Consider the following 24,152-nt stretch of genomic DNA (forward strand, 5'->3'; position numbering starts at 1 on the left):
ATATTATTTAAAACAAAAGTAAAAATTTACTAAGCAATTTACTTTTCCACATGATATTTTGGAAAAACATTAAGGTCTTTACCGCTTTAACCCCAGATATCGGTTTCTCTACTGCTATCGTCAGAAGTCAAACAAAAAATTTTCAAATGTAATTGCGTTTTATACGCATTTTATCTCAATATATCTCGTCTAGGGGTTTAAATAGAACACATATAGTACACACTCGTCATTAAAGCCTTTTTACGCCTCTTTTATATCACTTATACAGCGACGAACGCTTTTACCCTAGATGCTGGCTGCTCTGTACTACCACCATCAGAACTGTAGCAAAAGGTATCCAGCTATAATCGCATTCTTTTCACACTGTTTGTCGTCTAGGGGTTTAAATAGTACACATATAGTCAGTCAAATAATCTTTATTCTCTGGCACCGCTGAGCACAGCCAGGCAGAAATACAAAAAGTACATAGTAGATACATGCCGTTAGTCATACAAGGGATACAATAAAATGGCAGAGAAAAGGGAAGTAAAATAAAATAAAATAAATAACATAAATGAATTAAAATAAAAAAGAATAAAAATTAAATAAATGATTAAAAAAATAAAAGTGCACTATAACTAAAATAAAATTACTGTACATCAAAGTCTAAATGCTGTAATAGCAGAGCAAGGCATGTAAAAACATTGGCATCAAGGCTAGAGTGAATCGGATCACAAGAGAGCAGGTCAACGGATCCCACATCTAATGGAGTAGAGTGCAACAAATTTCTTAGTACACATATAGTACACACTCGTCATTAAAGCCTTCCTACGTCTCTTTATATCACTTATACAGTGACGAACGCTTTTTACCTTAGATGCTGGCTGCGCTGTACTACCACCATCAGAACTGTAGCAAAAGGTTTCTAGCTATAATCGCATTCTTTTTACACTGTTTGTGGTCTAGGAGTTTGAATAGTACACATATAGTAAACACTGTTTATGAAAGCCTTCCTACGCCTTTTTTATATCACTTATTCAGCGACGAACGCTTTTACTCTAAATGCTGGCTGCTCTGTACTTCCACCATCAGAACTGTAGCAAAAGGTATCCAGCTATAATCGCATTCTTTTCACACTGTTTGTCGTCTAGGGGTTTAAATAGTACACAGCGACGAACACTTTTTTCCTAGATGCTGGCTGCTCTGTACTACCACCATCAGAACTGTAGCAAAAGGTATCCAGCTATAATCGCATTCTTTTCACACTGTTTGTCGTCTAGGGGTTTAAATAGTACACAGCGACGAACACTTTTTTCCTAGATGCTGGCTGCTCTGTACTACCACCATCAGAACTGTAGCAAAAGGTATCCAGCTATAATCGCATTCTTTTCACACTGTTTGTCGTCTAGGGGTTTAAATAGTACACAGCGACGAACACTTTTTTCCTAGATGCTGGCTGCTCTGTACTACCACCATCAGAACTGTAGCAAAAGGTATCCAGCTATAATCGCATTCTTTTCACACTGTTTGTCGTCTAGGGGTTTAAATAGTACACATATAGTACACACTTGTCATTAAAGCCTTCCTACGCCTCTTTCATATCACTTATACAGCGACGAACGCTTTTACCCTAGATGCTGGCTGCTCTGTACTACCACCATCAGAAGTCAAGCAAACGATTTATAGTGGTTCTCCACCAGAAGAGCATCGATATGAAACAGAACCCGGGTATTCTTTGAAACCTTCTCGTCTATTATCGTAAAACTTTTTGCTATTTTTCCTTTTTTCTTTTTAGTTTATAATGTGGAGTTAGTATGTTATAAGATTATTCTTATTTATTGCGACTCGTTTTTTTGACTTCTTGCCCCTTTTTTGGATATTGTATAACGCTGAGAGTTGGAATTCTAAAAGAAATACGTGTATTTTTAATTACGTGAGAAAAATAAATAATTTTTTTATTAATTCGTGTACTGCCTCTTTGGACCATTCTACACTCGCGTAACTTTTACAAGCCATTCGTTGCCTAACCACTGCTGGGACTGAAAACCTGCTTTCCAGCGCGGGGAATTCTTTTTTTCTGTCTGAATCTGGCAAATTTTTTTTCTAGTTTAATGTGGTTCTCTTAGTCGGCCATTATTTATTGCACGAAACGTCTGCAATCTGCAACACTACAGATTTCGTGTCTAAACTTGTACTTTATTGTGCAGTAATATGGCGCAATGGAAAAGCGCGGATTCTTTCAGAGAAAGGGCGACGAATGAAAGGAAGGGCAACACAAATGTAACTCGAAGTAAAACGAAAACTGTAAAAAGTGGAAATTTGCGTAAACGGAAAATTTTCGGAAGGGGGCGATTTTGTACGCAACATTAGTATGCAACATCAGTGTAAGTCTCTCCAGTGTAACGCGCAAGTAGAAGAGAAGTTTTGATACAAAGACTTTGGAAAAAGCGATAAAAGAAGTTTTTTTTCTAGACAAGTAAGGAAAATAATTTTCAGGTAAAATGGCCACTGCAACGCCGACACATCATATCTCGGGGAAGGACGTCAAACGTTTCGGATATTTTGGCGACCCGGTGGACAAGGGGAATCCCCGCGTTATGAAATGTATCTAGTATGCTTAAATAAGTAAAATTGAAAATAATTGTGCATTGAAATAGGGTTTTTAATTAGCAAATTTAGTATCAGGTTACTTACTATGTATAATGTATTAATTGTGTACCGCAAACCTTTAACTCCCGGATTGTATACCAATCCGGGAGTTAAAGGTTCGACATAATGGTGACCGTTCTCCAGCGATCGTACCAAGTGAAAGCTGCATTTAGAAATAACGCTTATTTAAAACAACTGTAATCATAAATGTCGCAATTCTGAGAATCTTCGGAGTTTCTAGGCAAAGAGAAAGTTGGCGCGGTTCCGGTTAACTGGGATTGAAGGTGACGTTAGTAGTAGCCATATGAGCAGCTCTAATCACAAAATTAAAGTTTACAAGAAAGTTTTATTATTAATTTCTCAAAGTGACTGATAATTTGAAATAATACAGTTATTTTAAATGTTTCCAGTTTTTTTTTCAGTTTATCTAAAGCTAGATTTATTTCTCCAAGTAAGTACAGAAGTATATTTTCGCGATTGCAAACGATATAATTTCGTAATATTTCGTATCTTATCTGATTTACTAACTGAAATATATTAATATTAAAATAAATATATTTTCTAATTACTATAAAATTAAGTTGCACAGATAAAATTTGTTTTAATATTTGATAAAATATTAAGTCGGTGTGTCAAATGAAATTATTATAAATAAGAAGTTTTATTGATAAGATTACACAAATAGTTTTATCATCAATGTTGGAAGTAAAATAAATTATTTTCAGTTTATAAATAGTTTTATTATAAAGGTTTTTGAATAGTTTTATATATTTGAGTACATTACAAAAATAGCACATTTAAAATAATAATTGTGTACAAAATTCTTTTTGAGAAAAAACAATTTTTGGACATTTATCAAATACATTTTCGAAAAAATTTCTATCAACGAAGTATAATGTTGTTGTTTCTATCAGAGTTGGATACATACTTTTTCAAAAATTATTTGAACAATAGCTTCTCCAGCTGTAATAGTAAACTTTTCTTGTCCGAAATTATACATCAGAATATCAATGTTTCCACGGGAGTTACAATTAATTACTTCACAATTAATTAAAATACTGTATTATTTATAGACAAAGTAAATTTTGGGGCTATTCTACCACACCAATCGATGTTAAATTTAAAAAGTTTTTTCTATTGCCCCTCCCTTATAAAAAATAATTTTAAATTCCTTAAATAATTTTAATAAAATTTCACAGACTCGAGAATTTTGTTTCCATATTCCAAAGTAGTGTTAATCGCATGAAAGGTTTAATTCATTCAGTCTATTTCCAAATTGAACAGACACTCCATCCCTATAAGTCAGATCATTAAAAGTAATAAATTCGTTATAAAAATTTATTTTCCCAAAATCATCACCGAATCTCCCAACAAATCCAAGCTGTCTCACTAATATATTGTGAAATTAGCCGAAGGCAGAATATTTAAAAGTGCTTTACTTCCCTACCTCTTAATCGACACAAGACCTTGGGTCCGATCTAGCTTGTCTAAAGAATTACCTGTAAGTCGAGAGGAAAAGGACTGTTGAGATGAGGATCGTTGAATCTTATCTCACGTCAGGATCCGACACCAATCTATAGATTTATTCAGCGGATAGATACGCCTTATTTACGTATTAAGTGAGGTCGAGGAATGGTAAAAGGTGACCGGGTTAGCGCGAGCGATCTCGTGGAGGATTCCGGATTTGAATGGAGGAGATGATAATCTTGGAAGAAACTCACATCAGCCAGTTAATTAATAATAATATACCCGTTTATTATTCAACGTATTTATATAGATTTAACATATTTACATAGATTTAAGGGATAAGTTCTTCTATTACTTCAGTAATTGTTAATACGCTTTTATTAAAATCTAAGAATTCGTAGGTATCTATGGGAGTTAGTAACACTATAGAAAAGTCAACGACCCGGACCGCGTTCACCGAAAGAACTCGAAAGAGAGCTTACATATCATCGCGAGTACAGTAAATACCTCGAAGTGAAAGTGGTGATTCGATAGTCCTTTGACGTCAGCAAAAGAGTCCGGAGAACGTAAGTTCGTTGGACTCGGTTGAGTCGAAAATGAAGAGAGTTCGAATCCGAACGGGTAACGTGGTGGGTAACGTTGAGGTGGGTTCACTTGAGAGGACGAACGACGACGGCGGGAGGCGATAATCCAAGGATGCACACACTAGACAGATGTCAGTACTCTCTGTGCGACGCGTCATCACTCTGCCTTTTATTTGGGGCTTCTTTTTCTAGATTTCCCCCGTGTACGTCAGAGGTGATGATCGCTCTGAACTAATGGTGGGTTACATGACATAATTATGAAACAACAGTTAACTCTTCTTCTACAAAGAAATATTTTCGTGGAAACGGAATTTTATGATCGATTTTTATGAGAAAATTTGTCGGTTGTTTTTTTTTGTTTGTTTGAACCAACCCTAACTTTTTGAAATCGTTTTTGAAAAAACAGTACATGAAAATGAATGAAATGTTCGAATCGAATCTCGTTATTCTTAGATCCTGGCCCTCGCAGTAATATAGCGAAGATGTTCATCTTTAATTGTAAACCCTTCAAAATCTATTATTATACCTATATTAGAAATCATAATATTAATTTTATAAAATATAATTAAAGTGGCATGCAATGTAATACTTACCATTTGAAACATCTAGAGAAAGATCAGTATTTAAACATAAAGTGTTGGAATTTAAAAAATATATTACTTACAACTCATTTTAAGTTACATTTCTTAACATGTTTAAGGATGCAAGGATGGAAACTATAAGTTGAAAACTCCAAGGTTAATGGGATATATATATATATATATATAAATTCAAAGGTTATAATACTAGTTTTTATCTATCGGGTTTGATAATTAGGTTATCTTCGTGCCGTTGCCCCTGGTTAAATTATATTTCGAAACAGATAGATTTTCCCACAGATAAGATGTAAATATTTTCATAGTATTAGTCAACACATTGTCAATCGGTTTGATTAATATATTTTTCTCAACAGATAAGACGTAAGTTAAATTAAATATTTTTGAATTTTTTCCTGATATTAACCGGTACAATCCGGTTAAATTTGGTCAACTCCCAACCCTCGTGTTGAAAATACTAGTATACACGTTACTGTAAAAGCCCGTATATTGGTAAATCATAGGTTTTACTTGTAAATCTTTACATTTACCAACTCGTGTTGGTAAATGTAAAGATTTTTATAAAGTGAGTTGATTTTCCAGGCTTTTACCATTATAATTTGCTTTTACTAAAGACGGTTAGTAAATGTTGGTTTTAGAAATAAAACTATGAGTATTGTAATAATTATTTATTGCAATTATTATAAACAGTTAACTTGCTAAGTCCTATTTATTAATAACTAGTGAAACAGTTTAAAAATACTTTTTCACGTAACAAAACTTAAATTATCTTGTCAAAAGTAATATAATAGCCTACGTTGGCCAAGCTGATCAGTAATCGCAGTATTTTTTTCTAATCATTTGGTATTTCTTGTCATTTCATAAAAGTAAAAAAAAAGGATTTTATTTGTTACAACACGGAGAGCTATCGTGGCATTTACAGTAGATTACAAGGTAATCCCGATGACTCGCAAGAGCACTTCTTCATTACGCATTTTTTTAGGCAGTTGCATTTCTTGAAACCTTGTCCTCCGGTCAAAGACAATTTCGCGACAACTTCTCGAAGACTCACTTCTTTATCTTTAACAACTTCTTCTATCTCGATAAAGTCTTCGGGGCATGAGGTAAATTGATTTTGTGTATAAAGCTGCTTTAGTATTCTAATTTTGGTACCTAGTTGGTAAAACTCGTTGTCCTTTACGCCTACTGTAGCTGCGATAACGCTTTTTGGGTCGGTTTTAGCTTTGTCGATTTCAGGCATTTTCGGTCTTACATTTTGGCCAACTTTCGCAATTGGATATTTATCAACAGACGTGGCTTTCATTTTTTCAACTTGTTTTTCCAAACTTAATTTGGCGTTGTTTCTTATAGTCACTACAGATTCTATCTCTTTTTGGTATTGGCTCTATAGTTCCAAGAACTTCCTAAGACTCAATCGTGTTTTCTGTCTCTGAATCGTTACAATGGAATCATCGGTTATTTGCTTGGCCTTCATCTTCTCAGTAATAATCATTTCATCTTCTTGCGTTTTATCGTTGACAGTGCTATTGTCTGGTGCGCTTTCAGTGCACTGGCAGCACCTCTCGACCACGCCAAAAATAGTGCTTACAAGATGGACGCCTCCATGAAGAAGTATCTTTTTCCACTACCGAATAATAATCAGTTTTCTGCTATATTAAATCAGCAAATTTTTAACTCCTTTGTTTCAACTAAGTATCTTTTTAAATGTGAAATGGAAAATAACAAAACGAAATATAAGAATCTATTATTTTTTTGATTATGAAGTCAAACCTACGGTTAAAAGTGGGTTTATGAAATACTGTTTTTATTTTTTATTTACAGATTCTAGCAATTCACTGCAATATTTGACAGACAATAAAATGTTGCCTTCCGAAGTAGATTTATTATTGTTAAATCATATAAAAATACATAGTGTCAGTAGAAAACAAGGATACAGTAAGTATATTAATAATTAATAAGTAAGAAAGTGTACATTAACTCATTATTGTCCTAGTTATTTATATGTAAAATATAAAATTTTTCTGTGACCTTTATTTTGTATTATGCGTGTTAATTAAAATTGTAACTTCTTATTAAATGTATAATTATCATTTCGATTATAGGACATTTGGCATTCAAAATAATAAATAAATTTACTACTATTAGAAAGACATTTTAAGGATTCATTTTATCATATTTCATGTGTAGATTATTATTTTTATTTTGATAAATTATTTAGAAGTTTGTCCTTTATTATTATATGCTTCTGAAAATAAACATTTTATAGCTTGACAATAAATTTTAACGTTTTAAACTGTATTTAGTACATGGGCTCACCTTCATTTTTAGTTATATTCTGCTAAAGTAACTGTCAATTTAATTTGGAGCACTGTAAATAATTTTTTTTTTTCTTTTTGATAGAAGTTGATGATGGAATAGAAGTCACATTTAATGATATGCATCATAGCGCAAAACAATGCGAACCAAAAGAAAGTGTAGGTAAGTACAATTATTATTTAGAGTCATTGCTATTAATTAATGATGATAACTTGTAAAACATGCGGTTTATAATTTACGGAGAAAGTGTGGTCGGATAATGCAACAAAATCACTAATATCTCAGCGCATTGAATTGGAAAAAGAATTTTGTAAGCCTGTAATAAAAAAAGTAATTATGGAACAAAATATCAGTCATTATGTGTGAAAAAGGACATTCTTTCACTGGTGAAGATTGGGCACATTAGTGGAGAAATTTAATGAGGACTTATGGGAAAAATGTAGACGAAGCAAGAAAATCTGGTGAAAGCAGTATTTGTTGGCCTTATTTTGAGATCTTTACAATGGCGTTTGGGAAGAAATGTAATAATGTACCTCCTGATAACTGTTTAAACCTCAACTTCAAACCTGATAACAATCAAACCTCTCTTCAGCTCCTTCCCCATACGTATCTTCTGTCGAATCTTCCAATCATTCTGTACCCTTTCCTGTACCTTCACAGTCCTCTGCATCCTCACCCACCTTAACCCCTACCCCTTCACAGTCTCTTTCTGTACTTTCTTCATCCTCATCTTCATCTTGCTCTAATGTACCATCTCAATATTATAACCCCTTTCTCCTTGACTCATCAGAAAACATTTCAAGAACACCGAAAAAAAAGCAAGACAGATCTGCGCAGGCACCAGCTTGGTTTGTTGAAGAAATGAAAAAAAGAAATGAGTTTGATCAAAAGATGTTGGCTGAAATGAAGATGCTAGAGTAAAGAAGAGTACAAGCATAGGAAAATTTAACAGAAGTAATAAAAGAGCTTGTAAAAAGAAAATAACAAGAAAGATTTGTTTAAAAATTTATATATTTATTGAAATTAAATTTACAAAAGTTTTGCTTTATAAATTTATAAAAAATACTTTGCTTTACAATATGTAAAATAACCTAATTTCTGTTTAATAATGAAAGTTGATAACGCAGGTATACCTCTTCGGCTATCCTCGCTCGTTTTGTGAATCCAGTTTTACAGGGTTGCAATGAGACCTCGGGATTATCTGAACACATTTCCTCATAGTCATCATCAATTTCTGGTAGAAGACCATCATTATACATAATACACAAATTGTGTATAACACGTGCTGAAGTAATCGCAACAGGCACAAGCTCCCTTCTTAAAATATATAAATATATTAGTCTCCTCATACGGCCGAAGAGATGACCAAATGCCGGCTCATTAACAACTCGAGTCGAGCTTAAAACTTTGTTATAAATTTTTTCTTTTCCTCCAAGATGACCGTTGTCTCTAAAAGGTGTAAGAAGGTGTGTGCTAAGCGGATAAGCGCAGTCACCTAAAATGTGTGAATCGTTTGGTAAAAGGTTTGGATCATTCCCAATGGTCTCCAATGGCTCGCGCAATTGGAGAGTTACGGTATACTCTAGCATCGTTTGCTGATCCTGGCCGTCCTGCGAATACGTCAATAAATTTTAAATCTGCAATGCAAATGGCTGGAAAAATCACACTTGCCACTTGTTTTCTATTAATGCGAGCACTCTTCTCACGTTTTCTTACAGAAAACAGAATGTGTTCCATCAATACAGCCAAGAGTATTGGGCAAACTATTAGCTCTTAAATCAGCAAAATCCTTAATTGCTTTTTGGGTTGCTTCACCCTTTGGCCATTTTATGACCTGTGGAGCAAGTTCTAATAGTTGATAACAAAACTTGTTGAACTCGGTGTTTTAACGACTTTGGGACATTCCAAATCGATCTGATACACCACGGAAACTCTCTTGGTTTCCTAATAACCACAGAGACACGACCACTATATTTTCTTTTGGTGTGTACGGTTTTCTCGTAGATATTTTCGCTGGTAGCATTTTCATCAAAATCTGAAAAGAAAAAATAATCATGTACTGTATATTCATACGTAACTGTGTAGTTTGTATAAAATATGGTAAAATATAGAGGATCGGAACACGAGTTTCTCCTGAACGAAATGACATTAAGTCATAAAAATATTAAATAACAGTAAATTATTTTGAAATCGGTTAAAGAAATTTAAGAATTTCAATGAAATAATAATAGCATTGAATTCGGCTTAAAATGATAATTTTAAAAGTATCTTTTATCATATTTCAACTTCACCAGTATCTGAATCGAATAGCCAAAAGACGATCCGAATTACATATTATGTTCCGGCCGAAATTTTACATAAACATTATGGACATACCTAACGTATTATTATTGTTTTTTTTTTATAAGTCTTCAACACAAAGGCCAGCGAACATATGAAAATAAGTGACCAAGCCGAAAATAAAATATACAGTAATTTCCCATCTCTAATCTGAATATTTCGATAAAAATTAGTGCAGCGTAACAAGCTAAATCACAAAGTAATAATCACTTACCTCGACTGTTAATCGTGACACGCGAAAATGGCTTTAAAAATTTCATTCGAATATCGTGGTACGATATCGTGAACGTAACCAACGATTTTTGCACGCATTCTTCGTTGTTAGGAATCAGTCAACGCCAATGACATAAATAAATCATCATTTCCACGTTCTCTCATAAACAACATCGAACTTAATGGCTTTTCTTCTAATAGTATTGAACAAATGCGTAAATATAGCAGTAAGAGAATCATTGTTTACATCGGCCACTTTGAAATAGCTTTCTCTCCAGCAAGTGTTTTCGACCGTCAGCAGCAAAAACGTCACTTCCGGTAGCAACTGCTCGGCGCACTGCTGAATAAAAGAATGCGCGGATGACTAGGTATTGCCGAAGTTGCGAGGCCGGACAATCAAACATTGCTTCGTAGGGGGAACATTTGATTCCCTCGTGATATGCTCTATTTTAATCACCTGGATGAATCTTACAGCCTCTGACCACTTTGATAACTGATTGGTTTCCATCCACGTGCCCAACATATTTTCTATGTCTCGATTAGCACGCTCCACTAAAAACAACCTTTATAATAAAACTATTTATAATCTGAAAATAATTCCATTTTATTTTGTAAATTTACTTCCAATATTGATAATAAAACTATCTGTGTAATCTTATCAATAAAACTTCTTATTTATAATAATTCCATTTGACACACCGACTTAATATTTTATCTGTCATTAATTCTCCACCGGAGTGTGAATACTCAGATAATGATTTGGTAAGATCCCTCAAGATAATTGACAGAAGTGGTCTTAAATGACCACAAGAATTTGTGGTTGTAATACGAATGAATACTTTTCAGATATTTCATACTATTCTGATTGAGTATGAATGCAAACTTTTGGCACTAAAAGATAAAAAAAAGCTTTAGTGAGCTTAGTAATGAATAAATTAGTCGAAAATAATGAATTTTGTTTTCAAAATAATATTTGCAGTTGTAAGAAAGATGGAATTCAATTGATGAAATGTTGCGTCGAAACCACGCCCAACGTATTGAGAAAAAAGACCGGGAATGAACAACGCGACCAAAAATTTCTCTTAACTTTTAAGACGCCCACATTTAGCCAAAATATGCCAGGCATCCGCAGCTTCTTCCTCCACACAAAAATTTTACAGTTCTCTCGAGCAATTATTTAAAAAATATAGTAAATTACACCTAACATGTATAAAGAAAGACAAAACAATAAGAGAAACATCTTGATTATGTGAGGAATTACGAAGAAAAGTAAAATTGCAATTCTTATACCAACAATTATATGCGCTATTACTTATTTTTCTTTTATGCTGTATAAAAAATGACCAAAAATGTTAACGAGGAGAAGAGACCAGTCTATTGAATCCAAATTATCATTTATAATATTAATACCACCATTATCACAAGTACCAATAAAATAACGTGTCCATCTTACCAAGTAGAAATTTCAGGCAAACCCTACTCAAACGATATTCATCGAGATTAGAAATCCTATTAATCCAATTATCTTACTAAATATAAGTTTTATAGGAGTCGAGGCACATTCCATCATAATTAATTAACTTTGTGTACAACGACATAAACGAAATAGTTTTTAACGAATTTAATCTGTATACCATGACCATTAACCAAATGAAAACCCCAAATTTCTGTATGATGTAACAAAGAGGGCAAACCGCAGTTTTCAATAGACATAAATAATCAATCGAGTTACGTAATCTGGCAGATTTTCCTAATTGAATTATTTTATTCATTAATAATCTAGTATAAATTTTCTTATTGACATAATGCATTCGAAATAAACTATTAGACGAAAAAGTAACACCCAAACATTTGTAGTTAAAAACAATTTGAATTGAAAAACCCTTAAAGAAGTTTCTTGAGAAATCTACTATTACGTGTATAGACAGCACTTTGCAGAAATTTAACACCGTGACAGGAATTTAATTCCTATTTATAGGTATAAGAGGAAATAAAAAAGCTGACGCGACTGCAAACTCAGCTAGTCCTTCGCAGCATACAATGCGTTTTGAAGGAGGTGATTTGAGGCTAGTCGTTAAAAAGCGAGTAGCGGAGAGATGGCAAGATGTGTGGAACGCACAAGTCCACAATAAACTACACGAGATCAAACCTGTGATACAAAATTGGACACATAATAAACAGTATGATAGGAGACTTCAGGTTATTCTTACTGGTTTGAGAATTGGGCATTTTCGACTTGAATACCTTCTGAAGGTTATGTCCAGCCAGTATGCCAGTATTGCAACTGCTCTCTTAGTGTAAAACACATACCGCGCGATTCCTCTGCCTTCGAGACACGGCGTAGACAGTATTTTGGAAATACAAGTCTAACAGAGAATTTCGGCAGAGACTGGACTTTTCTAAAAGTCACCAATATTTATAAACAAATTTGATTATTTACCTATTTATTTTTTACATTTATATACCTTATTGTTTTGTTTATTTGTACTGTTTTATATGCTTGTTAATGTTTTTTGTTATTAATATTTTGTACTATGTATATGTAACTTTTTCGCAATCTTACCATTTAACATACAAGTACAGTACAATCAGTGCGAACAGTTTAGGACAATTTAAATGCGTCACAATACGCTGACGTTTAAATGACAAGAACGGGATAAAATAAAAAATTGTGATAAAACTAAATAACGGGATATTTAGACTGATATTTTCGGTTTATTTTTATGTAAAAGTGTGAATTTCTAACTAATCATAATTTCTTACTTAAGTGAATGATTTTCATAAGGTTTAGAACAATATAAAACAAATAGATAAATACTGTCTAATTGTAGGTAATAACGCTTGTAATTTAGTGCAATTATGAGAATTGAATCACACGTAGGGTTGTGTTATGGAGTTCATTCGACTGTCATGAACTTGGAAAATTGCGACTCTATTAACGGGACAACGAGTGGCGATATCTTCGAATATTCCCTCGTGGCATCAATGGAAGATCATTTGCAATATAACAATGCAATCTTTCAACAAGATGGAGTTAAATGTCACACCTGCAAAGATGCCGAAGAATGGATTACTTCTTGAAATAAAAATCCTTGAATTGATCCGGAAACACTAGAATAATGGCGAGAATCTAAATCAACCAATACAACAGATAAGAAAAAAACATGTAAGAAGCTTGGTCTGAAATTAGACTAGAATCAAGAAAATCATTTATTGATAGTACGTTAAAAAGAATTATCTATTGTGACACGGTCACGATACCAGGCTGCAATTTTTAATCGTGTTTTTAATAGTTTTTTAATTTAAAATATATGCTCTCCACCTAAAGTAAGTGGGGGCTCGGCCTGGTACATCACACTTTTTATTTAACAATAGAGTCGTGTCGGTCATCTACATAACCCCTTTCGGGAAGAATATATTTGAATTGAAGTAACGTGACTTCCGCTTATTATCGGACATTTTTATATAGTTAATCTTCGACTACTGCCCATAAACTTTTCACATCTGCTCTCGGCGTTCATCTGTTTAACTCCTTTCTCGAGATCACGGGACAGACAGATAACAGACCGTCCGACAGACGACTGTGGAAATTTATAGGTCTACAAATTTTTCAAATTGCAGCCAGATAAAATCTGCGATTCATAATAAAGGAGATTTATTTTGAATTACAGATTACACGATTTCGAATATTTTCAAGTGTTCGAAAATCATTCACTTAAATGAGAAATTACGACTTTACCAAATATTTAGAATGAAAATATAGATAAAAAACAGGCTAGATATTCTCTTGTTTGATTTTTTTACAACTTAAAAAATTTCCACAGTAATTTTCATTTACGGGTTGACACTTTTTATAGAGTTAAATTATTATAAAGATTTTGAACCGAGTGTCTATTCTGAAACGAACCATTTCACTCCACGCGAATGAAATGGGTCATAATCAATTTTTGTATGGTGTGAAATGGATCGCGCGCTATTCAACCTCCATTATCGAACTAATTAGACACAAACGCACCACTTTCAAAATTAAAACAAATCAAAAACATTTCCTATACGACGGGTGTTGAAACACGTCCTTCTTTGCTCGCAAAGCAGAAACAGACAAAAATAAATAAGTGCTCTGTTCCTTACCCTCTTACTGTAACCAAGCAATTCGAGGATTCTGATTCCTCTGTACGTACCCCTAAAAATTTCGCTTCTATTTTATTATTTCGCCGATGTTTGGGAAGGCATTCAACATTGTCAAGAGCCAACAGCTCGATCCCAGTACGGCCGGATGGCCGAGCGGTCAAGTGGCAGCCTGCCGCTCTGGGCGACCCGAGATCGAATCCGGTCGGATCAAGGAATCCTCAGGTATTTTTCGAGGTTGGGTCCGGTTGGGTTGGGTCCTCGGGAATTTTTCGGGGTTTTGGTCCGTTCATATATGTCGGGTCCCGTCACTGATCATCCGGTCTTCCCATTATGGGCTCTGGCCAAACCGATAATACACTTGCTGTAAGAGGCTCTCTTAGTGCCCACAGGGCGTATACAGTACATACATAAAAAAAGCCCGGTCCTAGTTTACTTGCTCCTCACTAAGTAAACTACCTGGCCAGCTCTGGTTGTCGGCCGAAATCCTAGCCAATCCGCCGCCTTATTTTGGATATTTTTGTGGAGTCCTTACTTTCATTTTTGTCTTACTTTTTTTTTCTTACTTTCCCGGTTGTTATAACAGACGGAAAGTATGGTTATCCGGATAAATAGCTCCGCACCAGATTTTTATATTCTTTTGAGTTCAGGGGATCTTGAAACGTCGAAAAATTCAAAAAATTCGGGCGGGATAATTTCTTTATGTATGATTATGTGGTTGTGTTAATGTGCGTGTGTGATGATTTTATTCACCGTGTTTACAGCTTAATAACTCCCGTACTTTTTGTCAAGTATTTCTGAAAGTTTGAAAAATTTTATCCATTAGGAAAAATGATACTATTAAATGTTGGTAGTTAAAGTTTGACAGGGGTAGAAAAATAAAGGGGTCATATCCATCTCCAGTAGAACTAACTTCATGACGATTTTACTCTTTTCTATCCCGAAAATTAAGCTTTTTGCCATTTTATAATAGTAAAAAATATAAACGTTTATGAAAAAACATATTATAACAGATGGCGCCACCGGATGTCGCCGGAGAAGTTAAGCAACTGGTTGCTGCATTTTTCATTTTATTTGACTGACAGATTCATCGTCATTGTCCATCGGCCGTTCGAACAAAATATCCGGTCAGCTCAGACAACTCCGTCTGTTTTTCTCTCTCCCCCACTTCTAATCTTCGCCCAGCTTTCTCCAATTCTCTCCGACTGCCTCTACGTTTTGTTGTTGATAAAATGCAATAAACTTTAATATGAGGTCTATTTTGTGTTTATTTTATCCTCTACTTCAAACACATAGATATTAAACAAATAAAACAATTTAGAATTCAAACAATGGAAATGAAATTCCCGAAGTCAATATAATGCTACACAAAACTGTAAAGCCGTCAACGATCTGTTGTAGAAATTTCAAATTTAATGATAATTTTTCTGAATGGGAGAATGTTACTTTTACTTCCGAATTTTACATTCAGAAAATATCGTTTAATTAATTATTGATGTCCAATATTTACTCATTCTTAATTACCTTCTTTATTATGAAACGATTATACATTTTATAATAAAATTCGTAGTCAAAATGAACAAAAAAATATACAAAATTAATTTTAACAGACGCGAATGAAAAATAATAGCGATTTATGAATAATTCTTCATTAAAGCGATCAAACACGGGGTAATTTAATTATCCGAATTACAGATTTCGTCAGGTGTAAACTTATAATAAATCATTGCTTCCTCCTTACACTTTAGCACTTTGTCGACATTTCTTTTTTTGCGACAATAAGCAAAGTAAGCAAACACAATCCAACTGAATAACAATAGCGAAGTAAGAAGAGCAACTGCGATTTTCCATCCTGAAACAGAACTAACTTCGTCGAAACAATCTTCGTACGAAAAAGAAGCATTTACTGAAGATGTCAAATTTATTTCTGGAATTCCTGTGCATCCGTCATTAGAAACAATTTCGGTGAAAGACACAGAAGACGAATTTCTTCCGCAGTAAACATCGGAGAAATCTGCAATCTTCTGCCTGTTCCTAATCAACCAGTCCTTAGTAAATTGAGAATGACAATGGCAATTCCAATTGTTTCTAGATAAGTAAATCTTAAATTCCGGAGAAACGTCGACCAAGTTCATTAAACTGGAAGGTAATTGGGTTAACCGGTTTCCGTCCAACCATAGGTATTTGAGGTTTGGCAAAAGAACATAATCAGAAATATTACTTATTGAATTATTACTCAGACGCAGATGAGTTACGTTTCTCCACGTCACACAATCGACATTTGACAAGTCCTTTATGTAATTATTACTCAAATCGACAATCGTCGCATTCGGGACGAGAACTTCGGGAATTCTGTCGATTTTCTTTCCGGAACAATTGACCATCACGTCATTTTGTTTTGCAAAACATTCGCAATTCATCGGACAGTAATTTCCTATTGTTACGAACGATGTGATATCAAGCAAATTTCTGTTTTCTCCGTAACATTTCGTGTTTTCTATATTTGGAAACATTTCCTTCGCTACTGCCATATTTCGCTTAACGAAAGAAACGAATTGCTGCAGTTTGTCATCACAAGTGATTACATTGTTTCTTAAATTATATGTCGGCATTTCAAATCCATACGTCCACTCATCCAAGTAAATTGTTTTGATTTTACAATAAAACAGATTAATTTTCACCCGATTTGGTGTGTAAATTGGCAATTTGACGGTTTCAAAATGATTCATTGAGAAATCGACTTCGGTCAAGTTGTATTCTGTCCAATTTATCACCGGCCATTGTGTCAACCCTGCATTAATTAACTTCAGAAAATTCAGATGCTTGCTGCTGCCGAAAGGATACCGACCAGTAAGTTTAGTTAAATTGTTTAAAGATAGATCGAGATACGTTAAATTAGTCAAAGGGAGGAAGATGTTTTCGTGTAAAAATGTGAGGCGATTATGTGATAAATCGAGAGTCTTCAATGATGACAAATTCTGAAAAACATCTTCGGGAAGATTTTCTAACTGGTTACCGTACAAGTCTAACTCTCGCAGTTCAGAAAGCCCATGAAAAATTTTTGTTGGAAGTGTTGATATTCTATTATGTAAACAGGAAAACGTTGTAAGCAGTTTGTTATTTCTGAGAAGATTTGGCGGGAGATGTTCAATATTGTTAAGATCCAAATGGACGATTTTCAAATTAATTAAGTCAGAAAATACATCTTCTTCGAGTGAAGAAATAGAACAATACTGAGCCTTAATATTAGTCAAATTGTGCAATTTCTTAAAGAATCCTGACGGAATTTCTAATAATTCTCGGTTCATATTAATGTTAAATGTCCTTAAATTATAAAGACCTTTCAACATGTCACTGGGTAAATCCTTTATTCGATTCAATTCTAAACCCAAATATTCCAATCGGGTAAGATTTCTAAAGACAAGTGGATGAATCGATTCAATGTTATTGAAACTTAACTGCAGTTTTGTTAAATTGTGAAGATTGTAAAATAGATCTTCGGGTAGAACTCTTAACTCGCCATGCATGATGTATAATTCGGAAAGATTAATTAACTCTCGGAACGGTTTGTTCGGAAATAAAGTGAAGTTATATCTATAAATTGTCAATGAAGACAGCGATGGAACATTGCGAAATGTTAAATTTAGAAGATCCGACGTCCTCACGCCTTCTATTTTGACAGATCGCAGAGAGGACATGTTATTAAACAAGGCGCTCTCGAAGTTTCTGTTACGCCGGTATGGATCGTACCATATCTGGACTTGTTCGATTGCATTCCCGAAAGTGAATATTCCAAAGTCAATCCGCGACAGAAAACAATCTCTAAATGTTATATTTTGTACATTTTTAACGTCCAAACATCGCATCAGACGAGAGTCAATCGTTTCCTCGCCGCATTTGATTAATAAGGATTGATCGAATATTTTAACGGAGGAAAAGTTCTTTGATTGGTAGCAGCTGTCTGCCGATGACGAGCAAGAAACATTTTCCCAATGTTGCCAAAACTCTTGACAAGAATTTACCACTAAAAATAGAAATTGCAAAAAGACAACCCACCTCATCTCGTCCGTCGAGTCTTGTTATTACATCTAAGGCGAATCTCGGAAGTACGATTCTGAGAAATGAATTAAGAATAAAACAGAATTGTGAACTCGTAACATTCGATATGTCTGCTGTTGCTACGTTGACGTCACGATAACTTATGACGTCATCGATATTTATTCGTCATTTCCAGTAGAAAGATTACGTGTACAGTTTTTAATTTCCTCGTTTATTCCCGTTGCAGTGGAAGAAACATCAGAATAACGTTAAATGATTTTTTCACGAATGAACAATTTGTTTTTCATTTCAAAATATACTTTAAGGAAAAGTGAATTTGATACCGGAAAAAAACGATTTATTTAAAAAACATTTATATCATAGGTCTGACAAAAAATTAGATATAATGGATGAAAAAGAAATTATTTATTCATTTAATTGCAGTTGTGATCCGGTTAAAACATATATAGGTGAAACCAAAAGAAAATTAAATACAAGAATAAAAGAACATATAAGAGCAATAAGGAGCAATTATGCAAATTCTGCAGTCGCAGAACACTGTAATAATTATGGATGCCAAATTGACAAAAATAGTATAAAAATAAAGAGAAAAGAATCAAACAATTACAAAAGGCAATTATATGAACATTTATATATAAATAAAAGAAAGGAATAGAATCAATAATAATTTGGGTAGAATAATCCACCAATCGTGGAACACTATACTCGGTGACGTTATAAATAAGCATGATTAAGCAAATTGTTTAATAGTGGAAAGAAAATTGTCAATTTAAGTCGAATTACGTATTTACACAATCCCTGTAATTGTAAAACGAAAAACATCTAAGGCGAATCTCGGAAGTACGATTCTGAGAAATGAATTAAAAATAAAACAGAATTGTGAACTCGTAACATTCGATATGTCTGCTGTTGCTACGTTGACGTCACGATAACTTATGACGTCATCGATATTTATTCATACTCGGAATTGAGATATGTATTCACAGTAGGTTTTAAATTGTATTTTATTATTTTTTTGGAATATTTTAGATTTTATTGTAACTTATATGTTTTATTGTTATTTATAGTACATAGTGGTAATACTGCTGATGAGGGGCATGCTAGCCCGAAACACGTGTAAAATGTGTACGGATATTGCTACTACAGGTGATAAAATAAAGAAATTTTACTGAATTAACTCTCGTTACTGTGCCAATACACCAGTACAAGGTCCTATTAATAAATAACGTCCACGTAGACGACTTTAAATGATAATTTGTTTTTCACTTTTATTGCGTGGGAGAGCGTTATGTTCGTTTAAAGAAAGTGATGTTTTATTTACAATATCAATTATTTTTTTTCTGTGAACGGTGCTAATCGACCGTGTTTTGTGACACAAAAGAATGTTTCTGTCCGACTCCAGTCAAATTATTATAATAAAAATTTTATCGCTGTATATAAAGTAAATAAATATAAATTGTATTCGTTTTACATTCGTTCGGATGAAAATTTTTATCGGGTGAAATTTCAATCAGATTTTGACGAAATATAAAATATTTCTTACGAATTATTCTTATTTTCGCATAAACATACGAGAAAATAACAATGCCCTTTTTTGATAAGTAAAGGGAACAGAAAAAAATAATTAAAAGGCACGTAAATGATTTCCTGTGTGAATGAAACTCCGACCATTTGTAATATTTATAGCATTTATTTAAGTTAATAAAAGTACAAAATAAATGCGAAACTCTGGCAAATAATTTTACAATATTTAAAAAATAAAAATAAATTAATCTTCGAGTAAAAAACTTAAATAAATTGAGGAAGTTCGTATCTAATTAATTAATTAACTTTATCAACGAAAGGATAAAGGAAGTATGTTGAAGTTTGATAAAGGAAAATGCGGAGAAACCAACTCCAAAACAAAACCGAAAACGAAAGTAGTTTAAAATATGAGGAAATAATTGTAGTAAATGCGGTCATTTCCAGACTTAACCCCTTTTATACCTGGTATCGAGAACGAAATCCGAATCTCCCGTGGAGAGGAAACAGAGGCAGAACGCCAACATTTTACACGCGTGCGACTGCGGAAGGTACGCGCCATCGCCATTTGAATGGTTCGGAAGAACCGTCGCACCGCCGTATCGGGGATGGAGAGCGTCTAGAAACGGCCTAGAATCGTCGGATTTTGTAGGGAATCCGTTATACCCCGTTCGAAGCCACCAATTTCGGCCTACACCTTTCTCCCCGATGCAATTTAGGCCTGTCGAATACGGAAACGACAGACACAGTAAACCATTACCCCTTTATTCCTCGCTTTGCGGACGAGGTTGGTTCGGATACAGCTCCGGCGCACCAAACAACGGAGCCCCCCATAGATTATTAGTGTTGCCTGCCCCAGAAAATAAACCGAGAGAGAATAATCAAACGCGAGAAATAGATAGAGTTATTTCAGTAAATTTTAGGGAACAAAATCGTGAGATAGAACGACCATCTGAAAGTCAAAATAAGTTCAAATCCAATTAGCGGAAAATGAGTCAAAAGCGAAGATTTACCTCCGTGTATGAGGTTTTGCGAAATTGAAAATAAAAAAAGTACGATTAACAATAGATACCGGCGTAGCTGTTTCTCTAATAACTGCAGTAGTAGACTTTTTCCCTAACATAAAACTGCCGCCAGCCGAAACAAAGACGATAGACTTAGTGTTACGGGACGTGTTATAGAAACACGCGGAAAATTCAGATTGAGATTTAAAATAAGACGATTAGTATTTTATCACTATTGTTATTTAGTAAAGCCTGAAATCACTGGATCTTAGGTAGGGATATCATTGAAAAATATGACGTCACAATTTCTGTTAAAAATGCGACGTTAAGCTTTCTCTCCGGAGACACCGTGACCTTTTGGGGGTCGGCTGAACTACAAGAAAATTTTAGTAGCCCTAATCTGACGGAAAAGGCATAAAAAACTCGCGAACAGATTAAAACAAATGAATGCTAGCGTCGAGAAGACGACCCTATAATTAGTAGGGATAGGAGAAATAAGGATAATAATTATATGAACAGAAACGTAAGTAAGAAAAAAACGGTACTTACGGGTTAAGAGGCCGCCAGTCAGAAATTGCGATCAAAATCGCGTTTTTGAATGAAATTATCTAAATAACAATAGACTAGTAAATTTAACTCTAGAAAACAGAAAAATTACTGTTCAAGTTGTAAAAATGAAAGTTTAAATTTCACGTACCAATCCTGTCATGGCAGTGCTCCTGTTAGGTTAGGTTAGATTACATTAGATTAACTATACTTTTTATAGACGTTTCCTGTTCCTTTTTCTGTTCAATAACTACCGTGAATCAATAGCTAGTGGCGTTTAGCGCATGGTGGCCTGCCGGCGGTCCCCTTCCCCGGTCAGTCGAGCACACGAACGGTCGGAAGCGCGGTCGTAGCGCCGCCATGGCAGTATACGTATCTGAAGTTCATCCCCTATTTTAATAATTTAGTTAATAATAATTATGGTAATTTATTCGAATGGGTTAGGTTAGGTTAGAACGTGCGTCCACACTGTTTCTTCTGTTTGCTGGAATCAGAGACGAGCCGCCATTTTGGCACCATAGGTAACATTATCTGTAATCGTAAGAAGTAAGCAGTTTTTGAAATTTGTTAAATATTAAAACAAACCCTTTTGTAAATCGTTAATTTATTGTTTGATTTAACAATTGTTTTAAATTTGGGAAATAAAAATTTGCATTATTCGGAAAAATCGCAATTTCCGACTGGCGTCCTCTTAACTCAAAAGCACCAAAAAAAACAAAGGGAGGAACGAAATTTGAGAGGGATGATAGCTGATAGCTCAGACAAGAGAAAGAGCGATAGGCCTACATTAGTAAATACCCGGAAGCAAGGTAGAATACCTGTTAGAATATTAAACTTAAAAACACGGCCTGTAAAAATCAATAAGGGAAGTAAAGTAGGGACTTTTGTCTTAGCGGAACAGGAAACGCGTCAAGAGGCCGAGCGAAATGAAACGAAACGATCAAATGAAAATGAACTAACTACAGCTCAGTTTGCAAATCTGTTTAACCTTAGTTTGATTAGGAAGGACGAGTTAACTCTTTTATTGGACCTATTATATAAATATAAACACGTGTTTGCGAAAAATGATTTCGACCTAGGCTATTGCGATTTAATAGAACCTAAGATAGATACGGGAAATAGCCTTCCTATTTGTCGAGCCCCATACCGAATCCCTTACGCGCAAAGGGAAGTAATGGACGATTTAGTAGAAAATACGATTGAACCGTCTACCTCCCAATGGTTAGCATCGGCATTATTGGTCGCTAAGAAACCGCGGAGCTACACACTGGTTGTAGATTACCGTCAACTAAATAAGATTACAAAAATAGATCCTTATCCTTTGCTCCTCGTTCGGGAGTCATTAAGTTTACAGGAAAGGCGAGATATTTTTCCACCATGGACACCTTAAGTGGAAATTGGCAGTTACCACTGGACCTTGACTCGAAGGAAAAGACCGGATTCAGTACCCCATCACGGCATTACCGATCGGAACATTCCAATTTTCAACGCTGACTCGGCGCTGATCTCAACGTTCGTTAAAAGTCGTTCCTTTTTTTAACGTTGAAGTGGCGCTGTTGTCAGCGCTGTCTCAACACACTCGGCACTCAACAGATATGTCGACTGCTACTTTCCAATGAATTGTGGGTAATTGGTAAAACGTTTGAATGGAATCTATCTTGTTGAGAATGGAATTATGGGAACTAAGCACTTCGTACTCGAGTTGGAACGTCGTTGATGACGTCAAATTGTTGACTTCAGCACTCAACACTCGCGTTGAAAATTGGAATGTCCCGAATTTAATCGTATGGCTATGGAACTTTGCAGTGCAGTCGCAACCTTTCAACGGCTTGCAGATTTGATACGAACGTCCTTAAAACACAAAATTTGTCTAATTTATATGGATGGCATCGTGGTGTTTAGTTCTGACGTCAAATCACACTTAGAGCGCTTATAACTGGTTTCTCAACATCCGGCAATTGCCAGGATAAAACTTAAACCCCAAAAATTCAGTTTCTTGAAACGACAAATAAAATTCCTAAGACAAGAAGTGTCGGGAAAAAGGAATCCGATCCGACCCAGCGAAAATAGAGTGCGTTAAAAATTTTCCCCGACCACAATGCTAGAGGGACGTTAGAGCATTTTTAAGTTTGACGGGTTATTATAGGCGACATATTTCCCAATATGCAAAGATTTCGAAGCCTCTTTCCGATTTACTGAAGAAAATGAGGAATTCTATTGGACCGAGAACCACGAAGCAGTATTCGAGAAATTAAAAGAAACATTAATATCAGTCCCTTTACTACGTTCACCAGACTTCGATAGCCCCTTTATATTGGCAACCGATGCGTCAAACACTGCGATAGATGCCGTGTTGTCTCAGAAAGACAAACGTGGAGAACTTCTGGTGGCTTACGCTAGCAGGTTGCTCGAACCAGCCGAAAGGAATTATAGTACCACGGAGAAAAATGTCTAGTTGTAATATGGTCAATCAAACACTTTAGACCCTATTTATATGGAAAAATTGTTTAAAATAATCACGGATAGACCCCTTAGTTGGCTCATTAAGGCTAGGTACGAAAAGTTCGAGACTAAGTCGTTGGAACTTACAACTCCAGGAATATCAGTTTGAGATTATACACAAACCAGGCAAAGCGCATACAAATGCTGACGCGCTGAGTCGCATGCCAGCAAGGAAAATCGACGAGGTGAAGCTTATTTTTAGTAAAGAACAAGTCAGGGAACAACAGCAAAAAGATCCCTTTTGTAGT

General features: G+C 34.7%; 1 protein-coding gene and 1 long non-coding RNA gene across 2 annotated transcripts in view; one reads left to right on the plus strand and one right to left on the minus strand.

The window, feature by feature from the left end:
* The window catches only part of LOC136972838 (uncharacterized), a 55,512-nt gene extending 37,127 nt beyond the window's left edge, over nt 1-18,385 (minus strand). Inside the window, exon 1 of the mRNA XM_067267474.1 lies at nt 15,954-18,385. Coding sequence (XP_067123575.1) covers nt 15,954-18,333 — 2,380 coding nt within the window. The 5' untranslated portion in view covers nt 18,334-18,385. The remainder of the gene's footprint in view (nt 1-15,953) is intronic.
* An 899-nt stretch (nt 18,386-19,284) lies between these two features.
* LOC136972839 (uncharacterized) lies at nt 19,285-19,508 on the plus strand. Its single transcript, XR_010880401.1, has 2 exons — nt 19,285-19,316; nt 19,399-19,508. It is a non-coding gene; the product is annotated as an uncharacterized lncRNA (long non-coding RNA).
* The last annotated feature ends 4,644 nt before the right edge of the window (nt 19,509-24,152 follow it).

Source organism: Centruroides vittatus, unplaced genomic scaffold (genome assembly GCF_030686945.1).
Source record: "Centruroides vittatus isolate TY-2023 unplaced genomic scaffold, ASM3068694v2 contig_3036, whole genome shotgun sequence".
NCBI lineage: Eukaryota > Metazoa > Arthropoda > Arachnida > Scorpiones > Buthidae > Centruroides > Centruroides vittatus.